Below are 22,170 nucleotides of genomic sequence, written 5' to 3' on the forward strand. Positions count from 1 at the left end.
TTGTGCCTGAATTTTCAAATTTTATATTTGAACCATGGACTCCAATGTCAAAAAGGGAACGAGGTGATTCAAGAAAAAACAAGGACGATGGAGCAAAAGATGAGTCAGATTTTGATGGGTCTACAAATGAAAAAAAATTGGGGGGGATCTTTACTTTATTTTATTTCTTAGGATATTTATTTTTTTTAAGATTAGGTTCTTTTAGGATATCTTTATTTCTTGCATAATAAAATAAGAAGTGGAAATTATCAATAAATTTAGACAAATTGCAAAATAAGAAGTGTGGCAATAGATATGTACATGTCTATGATTGGATTTACTTAAGAAAAGCTTGGTACTTAAACAGTCAAACTTGACTCACCTCATTTTCCTAGGGTCCTACCTGATGTACAGTATCTATTCACTTCTATATTTTTGTTTACTCTCTTGTTTTTTACAATGGGGACATTGTCCATCTTGAGTAGGGGGGACAAAATTGAAATTGGTTTTTTCAAGATACATTATTCTTATAATTATGATTAAGTTATATTTTTTTCAAAAATTTGAATTTTTGTTAATTATGCTAACTTTTAAAATAAATAAAGTTTTATTATCTCAATAACCGCTATGTTAGCCGAACTATGGCATAATGTTACTCTTAATAAAGTTTGTAAATCATAGCATAAAATTTTTAATTCTTTAGAAGGGATAAGCATGCATGAATGTTTAAGTCTTTAGAATTGACTTAGTAATTTCTTGAGGAAAAATCCTAAGAAGCATGGAATTTTGAAATTGACTTAGGCAAACTTTTGTTTAGACCGTTTGAGCCTTTCAAGCCAACCTCAGTGAATATTTATCCCTTGAAACCCAACTTTAAGATTATATGGCCTAATTTTATTTGAACCGTTGCAATATTAAGCCATCACTTCTCTCATAATTTTCTCTAAATTATCTCAAACACTAAACTCAGTCTATCCAGAATATTCTATGAAAATAAGTTTGAAGGACTTGAAAAGAAGTATCACATTCTCAAAATTGCAGTACGTACAGTAATATGCTCAAAAAAAGAAAAAGAAAAAGAAGAAAGAGCATATGTACTTAAAAGAAATAGATGTAAAAAGAGCATGTGTACTCAAAATACAAAATGAGTTGGTGAAGTTGAAGGTATTTATTACGAAGGTTCAATGCAAGCTGAGTCTAAGGTTTTTTTCAGCTTAAATTTATCTATCTTTTACCTACCCCTAGTCTAGCCAAGTTACAACCTATTTAAAAAACCTTTCGATTTAGATTTCTATTCTGCCTAATTAGTGGAGAGAAATTGCTAAGTTCAACATATGAAAGCATAAATTAAACTTAGTGATTGCAATTTAGTCTTAAATAAGGGATTAAAAATTATTTGGAAAGAATTAGCATATCTTTATTGAGAAAGCATTTAGTCTATTCTTGCTATCATGATAACGGTTGAGAATAATTCGAATAATATGTGTACTTGAGTTGCATAATTTCAAAACTCTTGTTCTTGAGCATAATTACACTAAACTCATAGTTGTGGGGGAAATGTGTTTTAAAGATATTTTTCAATGTGATTTCAAGCACCTTATCTTTGAAAATTGTGCATTACTCGAGACGAGTAATGAATTAAGTTTGGGGGTGTGGAAATACAAAAATATATAGACTTTTTCAGCACCTTTTAAGCTTTAATTCACGGAGTTTCGTAGTAATTTTTGTCAAAATCCATACTTTAATTCTAAAATAATTAATTTGCACTTAAATTATTAACATATTTAATTTTGATTATTTTTATAATAAATTTTCACAAATCTGGTTTATTTTCGACTGTTTTGCACAAAATGTGAAAATTGGCTCGATAGACACCTTGAAAGGCTTGAACTGTTGGGGTAATTTTTGCATCTAGTGAATCAAGAGCAAGACTAATTATTTTTTCAGCCAAGGAAGGTCCAATAATGATTATTATAAATAATTTATATTTAATTTTTATCCAACATTAATTGGGTTAAAAATTAATATAAAGTCTAAAGAAGAAAGTGGTCCAATTGTGCTAAATAAAAGGGGACTGATCCAACAAGAATGAGGCAGCCCAAACTGTCCATATAGCTGACCCAATCAGCTAATTTTAGCTGATTTTCAAAATTTCAAAACAACCCTTGAGCTTCTCCTAAATGTCATTCAAATCCCTCCACTTTTCATGACTTTTACTTTTTGCCTCAATCTAAAAATAGCAAGTTTGAATCACTCAAACTTGGTCAATGCATCGTCGGCCAAGGGAGAGGGAGTGGTTGATATTTATTTGCTATTTTTAGTAGCCAATACCACCTATAAATACCCCTCTTCCTTTCCTCATTTCACATAATTCATTTCACACACATCTCTTCTTTTTCTCTTCCATTTCCTTGTTTTCCCATTTTTTTGTCCTCTTCCCTTGTCGATTTCCACTCTTAAAAGTGAGCTTGCATCCCCCTTGGAGTAGCAACATTCAAGTGTTCATGGAGGCCTTGAATCGACAGAATGAGCAGAGAAGAAGAGGAGCGCACTAGTCTAGCTTCGAAGAAACACCGAGATTTGTTTCCCAGTTCCCTTCTCCTTTATTTTTTCTCGTTCATGTTGTGATTATGAAAATTAATATTTGTTGTGTTGTTATCCTTGATTTAATTAAAATGACTTAAATTTAATTCATGTTAGATTTATTACATTCTATTCACTTAAATTACTAAAATCATGTTTGTGTTGTTATTAGGCATTGGTAGCTTGTTCAATTAAATAAAACCATGCTTAGGTTATACTTGTATTACTACTGTAAGGTAACGAATGAGACACAATATTTAATTTGTGCATGTTTAATCTTCTAAGGTAGCTGAAGGTTAAATTAGCAACAGTATTAAACGGTACATTAGCCTTACATAACTTGCAAGCTTATTGTGATTAAATTGTTTCAATGTAGGAATATTTGGTTACGTCACTTAATCTTATACTTGATTATGAAAATTGATTAATTTTTGAATTGACATTAGAATATGTTCAAGAGATTGATTGATCTAGTAAGTATGTATGTGCATTAGTTAACAAAATATCAATTTGCCGTGAAAATATTCATAACAACATGAACATGGGTTTAGTAACTCTAAGTTAAGGAATGTAATTGATCTAAAACATTTTTGTCATATTGATTAAAACTCGTCTTTTTAGAAATCGTGCATTGAATTTTTACTTTTTATTTTTCTTATTTTAATTACTTAGTTAATTTTTAGTTTTAATCACTTCTTCAAATCAACATATTTTTCCTTCACCAAATTTTTTAAAGTTGCATTTCATAAATATTTTTCTTTCATGGTCCCTGTAAGTACAATAACTCAACATTTACTTGTCACTTTAGTACTTGTTAACGATTGTGTACACTTACACTTTTGTCGTTCCACCCCCATCTATACATCATGCTTAATACTAAGTACAAAAGGTCCTCACAGAAAAGTGTTTTTTTGGCAAAGTCCTCGTTAAGTCCTATCAATTTCAAACATCTTGTTCCATCCTAACTAGACTCCTGTAGCCAGTTAACTATTTTTGTTAGTACAACAATAAAGCTAACGATTCTTTTAGATCAAGGACATAAGAAAATTTTGATTTCTAAAGCAGAGCTGACATGCCCTATATAGGGGAGTTTGCCAATATCTAAACTCGTCCTTACTTACACTTCGCCCAAAGGTCTGGTCGATGTCTTCAGGAAATCTTTTCAATACTTAATCTATTAGAATCCACACTATAAGGCTACCCTTATATAAATAATACGAATTCTTAAATACTACGCCAGACAGGATGTTACATATCTGAAGAGAAAAGAAAAAGATTTTATAATTCAGGTACTGCTATTAAGTGAGAGGGCTAGGAGAGACAACGCCAGGAATGCGCTAGAGATGATGCAAATGGGGATACTATGCATACAGTGGATGTTTTGGAAAAATTGGCATTTAGTAGGACTACGCCCTAAAAGATTGTCTTTTACAAACCATGTGTTATAATAAAGTGTAACAAGTTCGAAGCAATATATATTTAATTAATTACTTTTTTATTTTATATGGAGTTTTTAATAAAGTAAACATAAAAATGTTTTAAGTAAGGGAAATTGTTAACTATTTTATTAAATTTTGTTAAGTGAAATACGTGGTAACACCCAAGATCCGAACCCAGTGAATCAGGTCGGGTTAAAGGCGTTACAGCATATTCATATGCAAATACATCCCTCCACCACACTAGGGTCTCAGTAGAGACATATAATGCTCGATGATCCACAATAGATGTTAGATCTCGATATAACCTGTAATAATCTCCGTACAATCCCATATCTCGTACAAGCGCACATATGACCCTATTGGCATGTCAATTGCATCTTAAGTTTTTACTAAGTTCACATGGACATCAATTACACATATTTCATTATCATCCCTGTAATCAATCTTTTTCACACGTTTATACCCTCTAATTATCTACATTTACATATCACACCTTGTAAATAATCACAACTTTCATTTTCATACCCTGTAATCATTCAGATTTTCACATTTATGCCCTATACTATTGCATAATAGTCATTCATCACATAACATTTCAGTTCAATCCATTACTAGCCATATATGTCAAATTCACTAGTGTTTCAAATCATACTCAAACATACATATAACAAATTAAACACGAACACAACAAAATTAGATAGTAAGTTCCATATGAACTTACCTATTCAAAACACAAATGAGTGGAATCTTAAAAGATTAAATGTACAATTTTAGCTTTTCCCTATTGGCTCCTCTTTGATCCAATTCTTGATCTATACAATTATTTTATATAATAACTCAATATAAAAAATTTCACACAATGTCATGATATGCATGATCCTATATAAATCCATTTTCAAGTTCCCCATATTTTACATTTTATTCAATTTAGTCCCTAAACTCAAGATAAACATAACTTTTGATTCCTAGATTTGGATTGAAATCGATTTCATATATTTTCATTAAGGACCTTATAGTTTCTATTTCGAAAAAATTTCATGACAAGTTTTATCTTTATTCAATTTTGCCCCTAATGTAATAAAGTTAACAAACAAGCTAAATTAACTTTACAATCTAGTCTTTTCATAATCTAACCTTAAAATCTATCAATTTCAAGCCTAATTCATCAAGTGATCAACAATAGAAACTGTCTAAAACTTCAACAGTTTATAAAATTGGTACATGGGCTAGGTAAATCAAGCTCCTATGGTAACAAATATATAAAAATTATAAGAAAAAGACTAAATTTCCTTACCTAATTGATAGTCAAAAGTTTCAAGGGCTTAAAAGATTTCTTTCTTTATTTTATTCTTCTTTGGACGGCATAGAGGAATGAGGAAGATGATGATATCTTTCCTCCACTAAATTTGCATATATAGGCTAATTAGGAACTAATTAATCTAACTTAATTTGGTTTAATCATGGTTTAATTATATTATTTAATTATTATTTTAACTTAATGAAATGGCATCATCATCCACTAACTCCAACTTTAAAATGGTTTATTAACCATTTTGGACCTTTGGTTAATTGTTATTTAGGTTCCCTAGCCTTTTGCCAATTAAAACTCTATAACAATTAGACTTTTATAATTTTGTCCCTGAGCCTTAATTAATTATTTAATTGATAAAATTGATCGATCAATATTCAATATATTTCTTATATGAACTCCATAAATATTCATACTTAATACTTACGGACTCGGTTTACGAAAATGGGGTTCTGAAACAGTATTTTCTGTACCATTGAAAATCAGACTGTTATAAGATGTGTGGTAATGGAAGAAGAAAACAATGCAAAAGAGTTTGATGATGAAGAAGACAACAGACAATGTTAAAGATGACAGGTAATGACAAAGGGGGTTCAATGATGATTATGAAGAAAACGATGGCAAAAGAGGGGTCTTCTTTTGGGGGAAGTTAACAAATGGAGTAAGATATCATTATTTTTCTAAGTCAAGGGAAGGGAATGAGATGAAAGATGGAGATGTGAAGCAATGGAAGAAGAAATGATGGGAAGGGGGTTTCAGTGATGAAGAAAATGATAAGATTTGGGGGGTTTTTTAGTAAGGCTTTTTCACTTATTTCAGATTATGTTTGGTGGGTTGGATACCTATAATTGTGAAATGTCGATTTCCCCATTTTTAAAGCCTTCTTTTTTTTTTCCAATGGTTATGATTTCTTTGTTACTCGTTTAATGACTCGCCTTTTTTGGAGCTTTCCTTAAGCTTTTATTAGCTCTTTTTTAAGAGCTCACGGTAGAATTATCGCTCATAGATTTAGATGCAATTCATACAGGGTTGTAGTGAGATTGCAGAGAGACCAATTGGGCATATATGTTATGGGCTAAAATAACATGTAATTAAGTTTCGACTCTTTTTCTATTACTTACATAGTTATTTATTCACGGAGTCAAACAACTAAAAGTGTCATGATTGGACTCCCAATTATATATCATTATGAAAGCTACATGTGTTATAAAGCTTTAGCCCAACAACATTGTCACATATGTGTTACCCTCATTGGATATTCATGATCCGTTAAGGTTAAATTCATTCACCTAATTTGGTCACTTCTATCTTAAGGTATCCATTCTATCTACTATGATGAAAATAATTATTACTTGTACTAATAATGATTAAATCATTTATCCCAGACAAACAGCCCATGACCATGTTCCATTTTCATAATCCATACAATGTCATTGAGAGGGTACTATTGACTCTTTATTCAAATTATGATCCATTATTTATAAGTAAAGCTATGTCATGCATAAGTCATATACCCAATGTATCAACCTTTTGCTTACTTCTTTGATACATATAGGTTCTGAATGCATTAAAGTTTATAAGTCATATATACATTGTCATTCACTTACTAAGGATTAAGGTAAATTACACTATGAACATCACAATAGATATAATCCAAAAACAAATTCAAGATTAATTCATCTAGGGTCCAATCCAATATATTGTTAGTCTAGCTAATCACATTTATGTCTCTATCTTAGGTTTCCATCTAGCTCTTAGAGCCAAGATAAGCTATCTGAATTGGACTTATAGACAACATAATAATCCTGTCATGAGTGACTTGCTCACAATGACCCCATGAACTACGAGCTATTTAGGTTACCTTCTAATACAAGTTGTCTTATGCATTACAAAATATTATTTATTATACAACTTAACATTCGTTAAACCTTAAGTAATCAGTGATCTAATACTTGCTTAACCATTTGCTTTTCACGCAAAATCAATAGGGACATACATATAAAAAATAATGAATGGATATGTAAAAATTATATCATACAAACAGATTGAAATATTTCAGTAATTTATGACAAAATTACTACAATAAGAGTACAAAACATACATTTTGGTATAACGGAGTACACTGTTAAGTTAAAAGCGGGTGTAGAAGAGAAACATGGTATTGAGACTCACACGGCAATATGAAAAATCTTATGGAACCAAAGTTTAAATTGTTTTGTTGGGGTTCCAGAAGAATAGATGGAATTAACCAAATGTGGCCAACATGCAACGCCACCAATATTGGGGATGAGATGAATCCTTTAGCAGATGATAGATTAAATGCATTAACCGGACAGAGATGGGTACTGGAAAGCTGGAGAAATTGAATTTAGAGGTATGTGTGACTATAATATGGGCAATTTGGGGTGCATGCAAGGAACCAGGTGGTGTTTAATAATAACATGCTTGCCGAAACTGTTGTTAACCAAGGCAATGAAATATTTTCAAAAAATACTTTCACAGGAAGCAGCAACGCATGTCACCGCACCTACCACAATGAAATGGTATCCCCCACCCCAAACCCGTTTACGAAGTTCACTTTGATGCCACCTTTTTAGTAGCTACACCAGAAACAAAGATTGTTAGAGGACAACTATTAACCTCGAAGACTTTAGCTCTCGTAAACTCCAAATTTAGTTTCGATAAATTTAAAAAATTTTACCTTGAAGGTAAAGTGAGGAGAAATTGTAGGGTTTGAGGTGTAAGCGCACTGATTTAGAACTGGGGTTCGCTCTTGGAGAATATCAAGAGCAATCCAAATGATTTTAAGATTGTTAATGGACCATATTAACTGGGCTCGTATTTTTGGGCTTACACAACAAAATTAAATTCTCTCTTAATCCACTATTTCCCTTTTCTGTTTTTCTTTTTCTCATCATAGTTTGATATGTAGAATACGATATGATTTTATTAACTGCAAAATTAATATGCATTTATATGAATTATGTTAAATTCTCGATGCTTTCGTGTTGAAAATATGTTACAAATAAATCTTCAATTTTATGATTTTATGCTTCAAATATATGCTGGTTATTGAGTTATTTGAATGACTAAAAAAAGCTAAAACTATCATTTTCATATGAGCACGGAGCCCCTTAAACGCTTGCTGGCTTCCACCAAGCTAAAGGTAGGCAGGCAGGCATTAAAGTAAAAGGTAATACATACACCACATGGCATCAATCATCATTCTTTCCTTATTTTTCAATTTCTTCTACTTCAAACAGCATTTGAGATTGGTTAGATAGTAAAAAAAATATATATATATATATATTGTATCCATCAAATATTTATTTATAATTAAAATCATTTTAACTTTTTCCTAATGCAATAATTTTAAAAGATATGTTTCTACAAATCTCTAGTAAAAAAAATAAACTGGGGAGCATTTTCAAAGTGAAAAACTTTTGAACTTGGCAATCCCAAAAACCCTTTTAGGGTTTCATCAATTACAAAGATTACAAAATTATTAGTGAAGAAAGAACAATGGAACATCATGATTATCACCATCTCCAAATACAATCAAATAAGTTGGACCAAAAACAATATTACTTGAAAGAATTATTACTTTATTTGTCTCAATGATGTATGTAGATCTAGCATGCTGCCTCCCCCATTATATCTCACCATGGTCATGCTTCTGCCATTAACAACCCTTTTTTTTTTCTTTAAAAGCTTTGGCATAATTCATCTCCAATGTTACATACCATTTGACTTCTGGTTTTGTGGGGGGGGGGGAAACACAATAGCTATTTTTATACTAATAGGATCTAGTAATTTTTTTTAACAATCGTTGAGGTTTTGGTTGCCAAATTGATTCGTATTTGATATGAACAAGACTACCAAAGTAAGCAAGCATATGAGGGCAGGAATAAAAAGCCAAGGAAGTTAGGTGTTGAATCCTGCAGGGGACCATGACAATGGGATCTGTCGGTACAACACGTGCTGAAGATCTAATATGAAAAAGAACCATGGGAAACATTTGTAAAAGAAAAAGTGGACCAAATTAATTTATGCATTCTTAACTAAGCTCTTTTTATGCTTTTTTTTTTCTTTTTTGCCTGATAGGTAACTTTCATCAATCCAATAATAGAACAAAAAAGAAATGAAGAAAACAAATCTAATTAAGAACGTAGTTTGTGTCACTTAGCATGGGCAAGAAAAAGTCAATACTCAAGAAAGATAAAGTGGAGAAAATCCGGGAAAAAGTTAAGAAAACACATGACAGATTGATGGATTTGGACCATATTGATTCAAAACACTTGCTAAAAGTGAGAGAGCCTGTTTCTGTATTTTTAAAATTGTCTCAGTGAGTACACATTAATATTTCAATAAACATTGAAATTTAACGAGTCTCATCCATAGTTTTATTTGATGGATGATTTACAGGTATCATTTTTAGTCTTATGCGCTAACCCTAAACCCTAGATCGAAATAGTCTTCCTAAAGAAAAAAAATAAAGGTAAAGGTTGTTATATTGGAGTATTTGCAACTTTACTGAAAATTGCTGTTGCATTCACTTATAATGTCCCTACATAATTATACATGTAGGAAATAGTGCTTTTTTCTGCAACACTGTTTTTCTCTTTGTCTAAAGAAAAAACGTAAAGCTAACGCCTTCTCTATGCTTTTTATTATCATTCAATCTACCTACAAGTGTTAAGCTACTACCTCTTGCAATACTTGAATATCTAGAGAGCCTTTAGCTACCCTTTTTTTTCATATTTGATTTGATCCTTTGCTTCCTTGATCAGCTTCAATATATGCCTATTAAAGCAAGCATTTTGATCTTTATACCCTTTTTCGATTTGTGTGTTTTGTGTCTTGTCCCTGAAGTAATCCCTGATAAGCCAATCTTTCTCAGGTTTGGAGCTCCATTTTAGTTACATGATGAAGAGAAGCCATGAAAGAGAGAGGCAAAGCTGTGGAAGTGTACAACAACAACAACAACATTGATTTTTTCCAAAACTATAGCACTTCATCGGATGTTGTTCCATGTAGGAAACATCCACAATCGTCTTCTGCTGGTGTATGTGCGTATTGTCTTAAGGATCGTTTGATCAACTTGGTTTGCTCCGACTGTGGTGAGCAACGCCTTTCGTCTTGCTCTTGCTCTGAAATCGCCACCAACCCTCGAAATTCATGCGCCGGTGGTGAAGTGGGCAGCGTTGGTCGGGTCTCCTTCTTGATAGAGAATGAAAACAGCAGAGATCATCAAGTTTCAAACCCCAAGGCTAAAAGCACTAGTAGTGGAAATAATACTAAATCAGAGGATGTTATCTTGCTCAAGAGAAGCAATAGCAGCTGTGTGGAGATCAAGAAAAAGAACGGGTTTTGGAGAATTGGGAGGTTTTTCAAGAAGAAGAGGGACAAAGAGACTAACTGTGGGAAGAGTGTTTGTGGGGGTGATGAGAAAAGTGATTTGTGGGTGGTTGATTACATGGGGGTTTCAAGGTCAAGGTCTCTTTGCAGTTTCAGAGGGGGTGGGTTTTTTGGATCAGAAGATGGAAGTGACGTGATGAACTTTTCAGGTGCTAGGAGCTCGATTTCGGCTGCACGGAGTTCCGGCGTCAATGGCGGTTTGCTCTTTGATCCTGAGAGGAAAAGTGGGTTTAGTGAAGCAGAACCAAGGAGAAGTGGTTTTGATAGTGAAAGAAGAGACAGTACTTTTATGGAGTCCGATATTGCAGCCATTAGGAAAAGTGGCGTGGGCGGCGGCAGTTTCATGGATGTTGATGGGGGTTTTAGTGGTGCAAACAGGCGGGTCTTTTCTTTGAAAGAGAGTTATTTTAATGGTGGGGATGATTCGGGTTTCATTGACTTAAAATTTGATTTTCAAGCAGAGTCTAAAGGGGATATTCCTAGTATGAAGAAGGGTGGGGGCGTTTTGTCTGGTTTTGGCAGCATGAGAGAAGGTGGTGAATTTATGCCATATAAATCCTCCGGTGGTTCCGTTGAAAATACACTGCCAATGGCTGGAAATGGAGCCTTAAGCAATGGGAGTTCATATCAGATGACAATGGATGAAAGAGGAATAAAAAAGAATAGAAGAATATTCAAGGGATGGCGGTGGATTTTCAAAGCACCATCCAAATTAGACCACTCCAGGGAAGACAAATGAACACCATCTTGCATTTGAGTGTTTGAAACTTGAATAGGTCATCATCAATCTTTCAAATTTCGGTCTATGTTTTCCTTTTGTTCATTTTCATATGTATTTTTCTTCACATACTTTTACCATTTCCCAACCTGTTTGTTTACCTTGCAAGTTTATCATATCTGAAACATGATTTTAGAAAAACTGTAGGAGAGATCAACATACAGAAAATGTTGCAGAAATGGATGATTAAAGGAACCAAAAATATTTTGTATTTATGATGAGATTTATGGAACTATGACTTACAAATTTGCTATCAAGCCTTGAAAGAATGGGTGGTGGTGGTGGCAGCCACTTCCTTGTGGGGGCTGCTATAGTACCACTTTCCTTAAACTAATATTGTAAAGGTCCCCCCATTTTCAATGGTGTCACACTATCTCTGATAATGTTTTCTTTTCTCTTCATTAAACTACAGAAAAAGGATTTGGTATTGGAGGATTCACCATGCATGCCATCCTCCTGGGTTAGGAAGAAAACAGGATGCTGGCTACCATTAGAAAGTAGCACTCCACAAAGCATTCTCTCCTTCCCCGCACTGCTGATGAACCTCTTTAATCTCATCAGCATACTTGCAAATTCAACTGCAGCTCTAATCAAAGGAAGCAACAGAAGCATTGCCAGCTTGGGCCTTCTACTCACAATCTGCATTCGTAGTCCATTCGTTAGAGCAAACTGATTTCATAATTTGGATCAGGCTATTTCATTTCTAGAGCATATATGATGGTGCTTAATGAGAAATATGGAAACAAATGCAGCAAAGGGAAAACATTTACTTAATAGTTTAGTCTACTTCAACAAACAATGAATGCCATCACCAGAAATGTGCCCCCTCTCAAGCAAAACAACGGATTTCAATGTATTACACAATGCTCAATGGATCGTATCCCGGAGATTCAATGTATAAAAAATACGCGGATTTGAACAAATCACCAGAATATCATGCCTACAAAATGTAACATTGTTCATAGACAACCATTAGTTGCTTCAGCTTTTTGGTGTGTTTAGTATATTTCGCCAGGTTTTAGAATCCAACTAGTGTACGACATGTGGATCAGTATTCTTAGCGAAGGTACTATAGTTTAGAGTTGGATTTTACATCTTATTCTGTGCAAACTAATCGCAATTCTAAAGATTTGGGAGCATTTAAGATGTTTACCAGGTGGTCTGCCACAACATAATCTCTGATCATCAATATGCTGGACATCAAGTCCAACAAACCATGATCCCAGTGAAACATCCTCATTAGCAGACTTGTGTAGAACATGCCTGACATAATCATGCGTGTGTATAATCATCATTAGTGCAGCAAACAATGAAAACACTTAAGGGACAGGCCTCCAGATTCACATACAAGCTTCATCTTAAACAAGGATATAAGATCTTACTGATTTATCGATATATACGAGGCCAAATCTTTTGAAATGGCATACAATTTTCTCGTAGCATGCCGGAAATATTTATTTCCTGACTCACCAAATTGCCAGTATTCAGGTTCATTGCATCTCACTCCCCTGTTCCATAACATAACGATTAAGAAAACTGATATATATATATACCTTCTCAAAAATCTTTTGCAGAAGAAAAACGAAACATGGATAATCTGGCTCACTTTTGAGAGAGGACAGGACCAGATTTCGTGCACCCTATAAGCGCACGATTTTTCTTCCGGTGTCTAACTAGAGTTTCTCAGAGTGTCGCTGCAGCAATTGGAGATGATGACTTAAAGGATTAATAAAATTTTAACAAACACTTAATTACAGTTAACTGCAATAAGTATCATAATTCTCACAGAAAACATATAAGAGAAGCATTGATCTTCAAGCACAAAGGCATATGTAAAGGGATAATTATAACAAAAACTAATCCTTTTGTCTGTCTGATTGTAAACTTCACTTTTGGTAGACAAATCTAAAAACTTACCTATATTTACATGGACATTTTCATCAACTTTGACATAAAAATCTGCGTCCCATAAAGCGGGAGCAGTAGCAAAATATATCTTAGGTTTTGCAGACAACTCAAGATACCCTTCAACATGGTCCTGCTGATATATAAAACAACATATCGCTCGGTTTACTTATTTAATCTTTCCTTGCAGTAAATTGTTATAGGGTGTTCTTGAAGAACATATTTTTAATGCAGAAAAGCCTATAAAAAGAGATCAATAGTGGCTAAAACAGCCTAGCGGCCTCAAGAAGTCTCCATGTTTCTTATCCTCAGCTTCAATTGCTAAGTCCAAAATACCAACCGTCGTGGCACTGGGAAATAGGAAAAAGAAAATGATTACATAAAAGCATACATTAAGTTTTTAAATTGTGAGTCGGGACTGTTATTGTTATCCATTTGCGCCCTTGCATTGTCACCGTCATGCGACATATATAAGATTCTAGAAACAGACTTAAAAGTTCTCAGTATCAAGAATCAATACAAGTAAAATTTTATGTTTATAAGAGAATTCATCAGGACATCCTGGGGAAGTGAAATCAGTCTAGCATATAGGTTCAATGCATTTAAGGAGAAATACATGTCAAAGTTCAGCAACCAAAAAATACAAAGGAAAGTGAATTAAGCCTTCACCTATGACCAATAACAAAGAGAACGATAATGCTGTTTTCATCCTCCAACTTATTCCGTTTTTCACCTATTTTCCATTAGTTTTAGGAAGAAAAACAACAGCAGATTTAATTCAGAAATCCTAATGGCATAACTTGGGAAAGGGATTAATGTGTGTTAAGGGAATGAAATAAGGAAATGAAGGGTATAAAGAAAAGATCAATCCAACAACCTTGTGGCATCCATGTAGCACGAGCTGAGTCTCTTCTTTTTCAGCTGCTAAAAGCGGTATTAATTCCTATAACCATCAGATACTTTCTCTTCCTAGATGATTTGGCTCTATTCGCATCTGTGGATAATGGTGAACCAGCGAGTAAAGATTTTTGTGCTGCCCTTGCAGCAGCTAATTCCATCTCTAAGTTCAAAATAGTCTTATCCAGTGTTCTCCATCGGAAACAACACAATAAGTTCATTGGTCAGCCACTCTAAAATCAAATTAACCCTATTATGGAAACCAATACTTACTGTATAGCATGGTGAGTCTTAAAAACCTCTCCAATGATGTGTTTGGATACATGCTTTTCTTCATTCTGCTACAAATAAAGGAAGCCAATGAACTTAAAAACCGTAAAACTTCGGGTGTGCGACAAAAAGGTTTTAAGTATGATGCGATTACGGTCCTTACAGCTTTTGGATTACAACCCTCTGAAATTAGTTTAAGTTTTTCAGCTTCCACTGCAGTTGTCCTCTTGATACCTTTAGGTTCAGGAACAGTCCCCATCCTGTTACTAATTTTACACATTAAGAAGCCACAGAAGCCTCAGTAACATCTATAAGCATACAACCATTTCATAAACAAATGAATCCAAATTTTTAACAGTAACCTAAAATATTAACCTGTCAAACAAAATCTATAAGTGTGCCAAAAAAAGGGGGTCAAAATTTTTAAGTTAGTTAAGGTTGCATCCGTGTTGGAATTATTTAGTTCTTCATAACAATGATCTTCAAAGATGTAACTTCCATGAGGGCCGAAAAATAACTTTAAGTGCCAAACAATTAGCAAGAAGCATTAAAAATTAAAATGCTTAGAGGTTTATATGCCTTAACAATCTCATTCAAGGATATTTTAAACCAATGTTTACAGTTATCTATAGAATGTGTATGTTAGAGCTCTTCCTGCCAGGAAATGTTTAAAAATGGCATGAATGATAATTATAGAAGCAGATTTCATTGGCCCTTGAATAATAACACTGCAATGTTCCTTTTTTTTTTAAAAAAAATTCAATTTATATATTAAAATAGCAACCCTAAAAAGCTGAATTTTTGTATCAACATAATATTAACTTGCCAATTCAAACCCCTTAACCGTAAACAAGAAAATTATGAAACCTTAAGAACTTAAAATCACATCAGAGGATTAGCAGTCGTTTCCATAATATAAGAAAATAAATGAAAAGAAAAGTTGGATCCATTTTGCCTTGAGAGGCAGTAAAAATAAGGGAGGCATAATAATTATCTCTTATAAAAAGTTTGTGTTTAACTAAAAGACGAATACAAGTAAAAAGAAAACGAAGTCTTTAGAAAATAAGCAAAATCTATCAGCAAAAGAATTGACATAGTTTCACCATGGAAATGAAGGAAAATTTTGCTAAACATACAATCATAAAGCTAGGTTAAAAAATCATCAAACTTTGGAATAGAAGAAATGAAAAGCCAAAAGTTTTGAACTTTGAGAATCCAACGAAACTGGAAACCCAAAGAAGAAGGATAAAAATAAAAACGGATACCTATCGGTGAAGAGCATTCCAGCACAGAAGCAGCCCAAGCCAAGAAGAAAAGTCCATTCCTTTGATACAAAACGTGTCTCCTTTGCTTTTAAAAGACATATTATAGAAGCCTTCAATCTAAATTCCCGTCTACTTATCAACCACTAGGTATCAAAAGAGAGAAAAACCCATATGTAAAATGGAAGCTTGAAGCCAGTTGCAGAAAATGACTCCCAACAGACCCAATTTTGAGAAGAAGAAGAAGATAAAAAAAGAGAAAGAAGTTAGACACGGAACTGCTTTCTTTAAGTAAAATTCCTTTTGTGTGTTTGTGTTGGGTTCTTTTTTCTATGGATTCTAAAATTCTCAACTTTGCAGGCAAGGGACGTTGAATGAATACAAGTGAGCGAGACGATCTCTTATTATACCTAAATTACCATATTATCCTCGCACTTCAATGTTCTTTTAATATTTGAGTTCGTACGTGTGTTGTTATTTTCCCTTTGTATTTGAATATTGTGAAAATAAATATTTATTCTCAAAATACTTAAATTATTTATTAGAACAATCTCAAATTCCAAATTAGTTAACAACCATATTTTTTATTAGTTTATAAAATATCATCTAATCATTTTTTTATTTAATTTATAATTTATTTTATTTTATAAGATAAAAATAAATCTTTTATATTTAAAATATTAAAATAATTTAAAGTTGTATATAAAAATTGAAAAAATTACTACATTAAGAGTTTATCTTATTTATGAAAAATTTTTAAAATTATGTCAAATAATATTCAAAAATCATAAAATAAAATTTATTTTATCAAAATAAATCAAAAAAATTAAAATCAAAATAAATATGAAAATCGAAAATTGAAACAAACTAAATTATCATAATTAAAAAACCTAATCCAACCAAACTCACCCTATTATTAGAACACAACTTTCTATAGAAACATCAACAGCTAATTTACACAAATAATATGAAAAATTTAATTTCAAATGGGTTGTCATGGGATTAATAATAAAATTATATGTTTTTGGGTGGAGTCTTTTTCATAGGTGGCACACTTATTTTTTATAATACTTTTTTAAATATTATTTTATTAGTGGTGCCTTTCTAATAGGTGACACCACTATGTATAATTTTCCCAGATCTAGTACATGGCTCGTATAGAAATAAGATAATGGTATGAGAGAAGTGGTGTCTATCTGGTAGGTGCTATTAGTGACTCATATTTGGTAGGTGTCACTAGTGACTCCTATCTGATAGGCGCTCTAGTGACCCCTATCTGACAAGCGGCACCAGTGGTCAATTTTTTGCCTATTAGTAGAATAGAAGGAAGAAGATAGGGAGAAGAAAGAAAGAAAGGAGAACAAAAAGAAGGATAAGTAATTTTTGTTTATTTCTTTTTAAATAGAATGGAGAGTTTTATTAGTAATTTTGTTATTTAAAAGTTATTTTGTTAGGTTATTAATTTTGTTAGCTTCGAATGAAACATTTTGCATATTGTTATAATCTTGGTATCTTTTATTCATTAAAATTTTTATGTAAGTAACTTTTTGCTATTTGAAATTGTTTTGAGAATTTTGATTTTTTAATAGATCTAGTATTGAAGATGAATTTTTGATTTTTTGCAATTTTAAAGGCTTTTCTGTTATAGATAAATTTTCGATTATTTGAACTTAAGGTTATTTTCTGTAGAAATAAAGTTTATTTGGTTTATTCTCACTCTGATTTTGGTAAGGTTTGATCTCACTAAGACTAAAGAGGACTAGTTGGAAATAGGCATGTTTGGTTCACATTGCATGTAATTTCCATACTACACATCTATTTCATTTGGTTATGTTAATATATGATATCAGGGATGGATTTAGTTACGATATATGTAATGAAAGTCGCCTTAATTCTATGTTAACATAATTAATGGATGAGATTGTTTGGAATACCTTTTGGATATGATAGTAAAGTTTTGAGGTCATAAGGTTATATAATGGCATGTAATTATAGAGTAATTAATATATATATGTGGTCAAAGTGGGAGATTGTTGGAAAATATAGACATCACATATATAATAATAGTAATTACATGTTATTATTTACTATCATAAAAATTAGCCCAAATTAAGAGTGATCTAATTTGGTTAAGGTTTATTGGGCTTTAGTTATTAAATAAAGTATGAGTCAAATATGTGTAGATACTCTAGTAACTAATTTCTAATTAATGATGGGCTAATTAGAAATTAGGGTTAATATCAAAAGTTATATATCGAGGTTATGGTCTCCAAACTACACATATGTAATTTTTCTAATATAAAGAGAGAGAGAGAGAGAGAGTCACATTCTTTGAATTACTTGTGTGCTAATTTAAAATATCAAAATCATAAAATCCGAATATTTCAAGAAATCGATGGATTCAAGTAACTTCCGCATCTAGTTTTGTTTTTAATTTATTCTTAATAGTCGACATCATAAATCCTAATGTATTAAATTTTGTATAAAAGTTTTATTGTTCTAACCTACATACCTTAAAAAACACTACTAAAAGATGTTAACTTTATAATAACATTTATATATGTTTACAATTTTAATTATCACGTATACTAATAATTAGTTTTAAATGTAAATTTATAATTCTAAAGTTAAATAATAATTATCTTTAGATGTGAATATATAAATAACAGATTATAGATAAATAATTTCTCTCACAATATTCAAATACAAAAGCCATCGTTATTTTATATATTTATTTTTTAAAAATATATATCACTCTTTAGATTTTGTTTATGGAATTGATACCAACTAAATTTTAATTGTTTATAAAAATTAATTTTATTTTAACTTTTCATTTTAAATGGTGATAGTAATTAATAATTGTATTTATCAGTTCAAATTGTTGATCCAAACTTTATATTTTTGTAACATTAATTGTAAGATTCAAACTATAATCCATAATCTAAAATTCTATTTAAAGTCTTACTGTATTAATATTATATCAATTAAAATTTTCTCTTTAGCTTAATCTCCTTATCGTAATCATTAACTTAAGCGTTAAATGTTGATTGAAACTTATCATGAAGCATATTTAAAACATATGAATCAAATCATAAATACATGTGAGCTTACTACATCAATAAATTAAATCTAACTTTTAAATTTATTGGCACAATCTAATTTTTCAACACATTAAATCTAAATTGTTTATCGATAGGCAAGCATGCATTTGCAATTTAATCTATTCATGTTTTAAATATGATTCACATAATATTGAAATTGACAATTAGGTTGATGGAAATAATTGATTGATATAAAACTAATATTTTAAGAAAGAAAATATTTAGTACACTACTAGTGCAGGTTTTAAATTCGGAAGTAGGGTTAAGGGGTTGACAAGTGTCTTGTAAGGGTATAGTAAATTATTAATATATATATATATATATATATTAAAAAAAAGATACGTGCCAATTTTCTAAGGTTGCTTGTGTAATAAAAAAATGTTGCCAATGTACCAAATACTCACTCTTTTAAGAATTCAATAAAACATTTTGAAATTAAAGATTACCTTAAATTTTGATTAATAATTTGAGAGGAATTCAAACATTTTGTATATAATAAAAAGGCTTATATGTAAAAAAAAAAAGAAAGAAAGAAACCTTAAGAAAATGTAAAAAAAATTTAATTAAGCTCCTATATTAAATTCATACCCAATTAAGCCCCTGTTGTTAATTAAAATAATCGATTAAGCCCTTCCGTTAATAGTTTCTGTCATTGACTGTTAAAATAAATTGACAGACCAATTAAACCCCTGTTATTAATTAAAATAATCGGTTAAGCCCTTCCGTTAATAGTTTTTGTCATTGACTGTTAAAATAAATTGACAGACCAATCAAATGATGACATGTAGTAGCTTCTGGTTTAATCTAATGTTTTTCCCATACATATGATTAAAAAATAAAAAATATTAAAAATATTTAAATTGATATAAACTTATAAAAAAATATAAAAACATATAAATATTATCAAAAAGTATAAAAATATAATAAAGTATAAAAAATTATAAAAAAATTAATAAAACTTAATTGAAATATCTAAAACTTTATAAAAACGTATTAGAATCCTTAAAATAATAAAAAAATATTGAAATTGATATAAACTTATAAAAATTATAAAAAAAATTTGAACTGGTTTGGATTAATCATTGGATCGATTAGACTGAATTCGACAAGGGTATCAGTTTAGAGAAAGCCATTAGATCAGTTAACTTGAGAACCAGACGGTTGAACAGATTTTTTTTAATTTTTTTAATTTTTAATGTTTTATTTAATTGAATTGGACGAACCAGTCAAACTAGCAAACCGATAGCCTGATTGGTTCGACCACTGATCCGATTTTGAAAACATTGGTCAGAATATTTTACGAGCATATGCCAATAGTTGGATACTAAAATTTTGGTTTGATAAAAAGAATTAAAAAAATAAAAAATCAGTTCAACCATCCGATTCATAGGTCAATCAGTCTAATGGCTTTCTTTGAATCGGTACCTTTGCCAATTTCAGGCTAATTGGTCCAACCAACTAATCCAATCCAATTCAAAATTTTTTATGATTTTTTTTATAAATTTTATAGGTTTATATAATTTTAATATAAATTTTTTTATTTTTAAAGAATTAAATACATTTTTATAAAATTTTAAATAAGTTTTATTAATTTTACAATTTATTAGAATTTATTATATTTTTATTATTTATATGTTTATATCAATTTAAATATTTTAAATATTTTTTAATGTTTGATAATTTTATATATATTTTTATAACTTTTCTGATTTTTTTTTAAATTTTAGTATTTTTATGAGAAAACATTATATTAAACCAGAAGTTGTCACGTGTCACCATGATTGATTCATCAAATTATTTTAAGGGTCAACATGGTCAATGATGGAAACCGTTAACGAAGGGGCTTAATTGATTATTTTAGTTAACAGTAGGAGCTTAATTGGGTACAAATTTAACACAAAGGCTTAATTGATTTTTTTTATATATAAGCCGGGTAACTTACCAATAAAAGCCCTTTTTTTCAAAATTTACCGAAATGGGCCAACTATTTAATTATTTACCGGAATGGTCCATTTTCCCCGAAATCGCGTCCACGTCAGCGCGATTTCAGGGAACGCGTTAGGACATCACGGCCACGTCAGCGTGACTTGCGGCGTGGAAGGAAATCGCGCCTCAAGGACGCGATTTCCTTCCACGCCAAAGTCGCACCGACGTGGCTGATGATCTCCTCCCTCGTGAAAAAGTGCTTAACGGTCAAAAATTTAACCGTTGCCCCCCCAATTTCATCTCAATTTCCTTCCAAAATTCTCATAAATCCATATTTAATTTCAATTTGCTCTCAATTTCCTTTTTTAAAATAGTTTTAATTTTTTTATATTTTTATAAATCGTAAAAATTTCTACGATTTCATCAATGGCCGCATCATTGACTCGTCTTGATAGGCGTCACATATCGGTGGAACAAATGGAAATGGTAAGTGTTAAATTTAATTTTTAAATATTATTTAAGAATTTTTTATTTATGCTTTTTTAGATAATTATTAATTTATTATTTGTTATAAAAGTCTGTAGATCGGGTATTGGAATGCAATATCCGGAACATGCATGGTCATCCATCACCGTTGGTAGAGAACTACCTACGGGAAGCGGGTTTTTGGCACGTGGCGACGGTAGGCCGGGGATGCAAGTTGTACCCGAAACTAATTAGTGTGTTGATCGAGAGGTGGAGACCTGAGATGCACACATTCCATCTTCCATGTGGAGAGTGCACTATCACTCTAGAATATGTGAGTCTGCAATTGGGATTACCGGTCAACGGGAAGCCAGTCACCGGGACTGCTCAATCTAGCAATTGGGAGATGGTGTGCTACGAGCTTTTGGGCGCTATTCCGGATAAAATGGAGGGAGGTAAGATCGAGATGGGCTGGTTACGTGACACATTCCCTGATCCGAATGAAGGTTCAACTGAAATTGAAAGAATCCGATATGCTCGGGCATACATTCTTCAAATAATTAGAGGTTATCTGATGCCCGACACGTCATAGAGTCGCGTACATCTAAGATAGCTCTTGAAATTGGTAGATTTTAGAGAAATCGGTGAATTTAGTTGGGGGTCTGCCGTCTTGGCAACGTTGTATCAAAAGATGTGTGGGGCGACGCGACCGAGGAGAGCGAAAATCGGAGGTTGCCTGTCACTACTGCAGTCATGGGCACGGTTTCGCTTTCCATTTCTACATCATCGAGTGGACTACCCATATACATTCTCACTCATAACGAGGTAAATTTTATAT

The 22,170-nt window shown here is 31.8% G+C and overlaps 1 protein-coding gene and 1 pseudogene across 2 annotated transcripts; one reads left to right on the plus strand and one right to left on the minus strand.

The window, feature by feature from the left end:
• The first annotated feature begins 9,792 nt into the window (after positions 1-9,792).
• LOC105794282 (uncharacterized) lies at positions 9,793-11,763 on the plus strand. 2 transcript variants are annotated; one of them, XM_052628363.1, is made up of 2 exons: positions 9,793-9,808; positions 10,211-11,763. In XM_052628363.1, the coding sequence occupies exon 2, from the start codon at positions 10,250-10,252 to the stop codon at positions 11,465-11,467; it is 1,218 nt and encodes a 405-aa protein (XP_052484323.1). In that variant the 5' UTR covers positions 9,793-9,808; positions 10,211-10,249; the 3' UTR covers positions 11,468-11,763. The 2 variants fall into 2 exon arrangements, with proteins under 2 accessions (XP_052484323.1, XP_052484322.1); XM_052628362.1 differs by lacking the exon at positions 9,793-9,808 and adding an exon at positions 9,903-10,121.
• Positions 11,666-16,219, minus strand: LOC105794283 (probable beta-1,3-galactosyltransferase 2; annotated as a pseudogene).
• Between the last annotated feature and the right edge of the window lie 5,951 nt (positions 16,220-22,170).

The sequence above is a fragment of the Gossypium raimondii genome, chromosome 3 (assembly GCF_025698545.1).
Source record: "Gossypium raimondii isolate GPD5lz chromosome 3, ASM2569854v1, whole genome shotgun sequence".
Classification (NCBI taxonomy): domain Eukaryota; kingdom Viridiplantae; phylum Streptophyta; class Magnoliopsida; order Malvales; family Malvaceae; genus Gossypium; species Gossypium raimondii.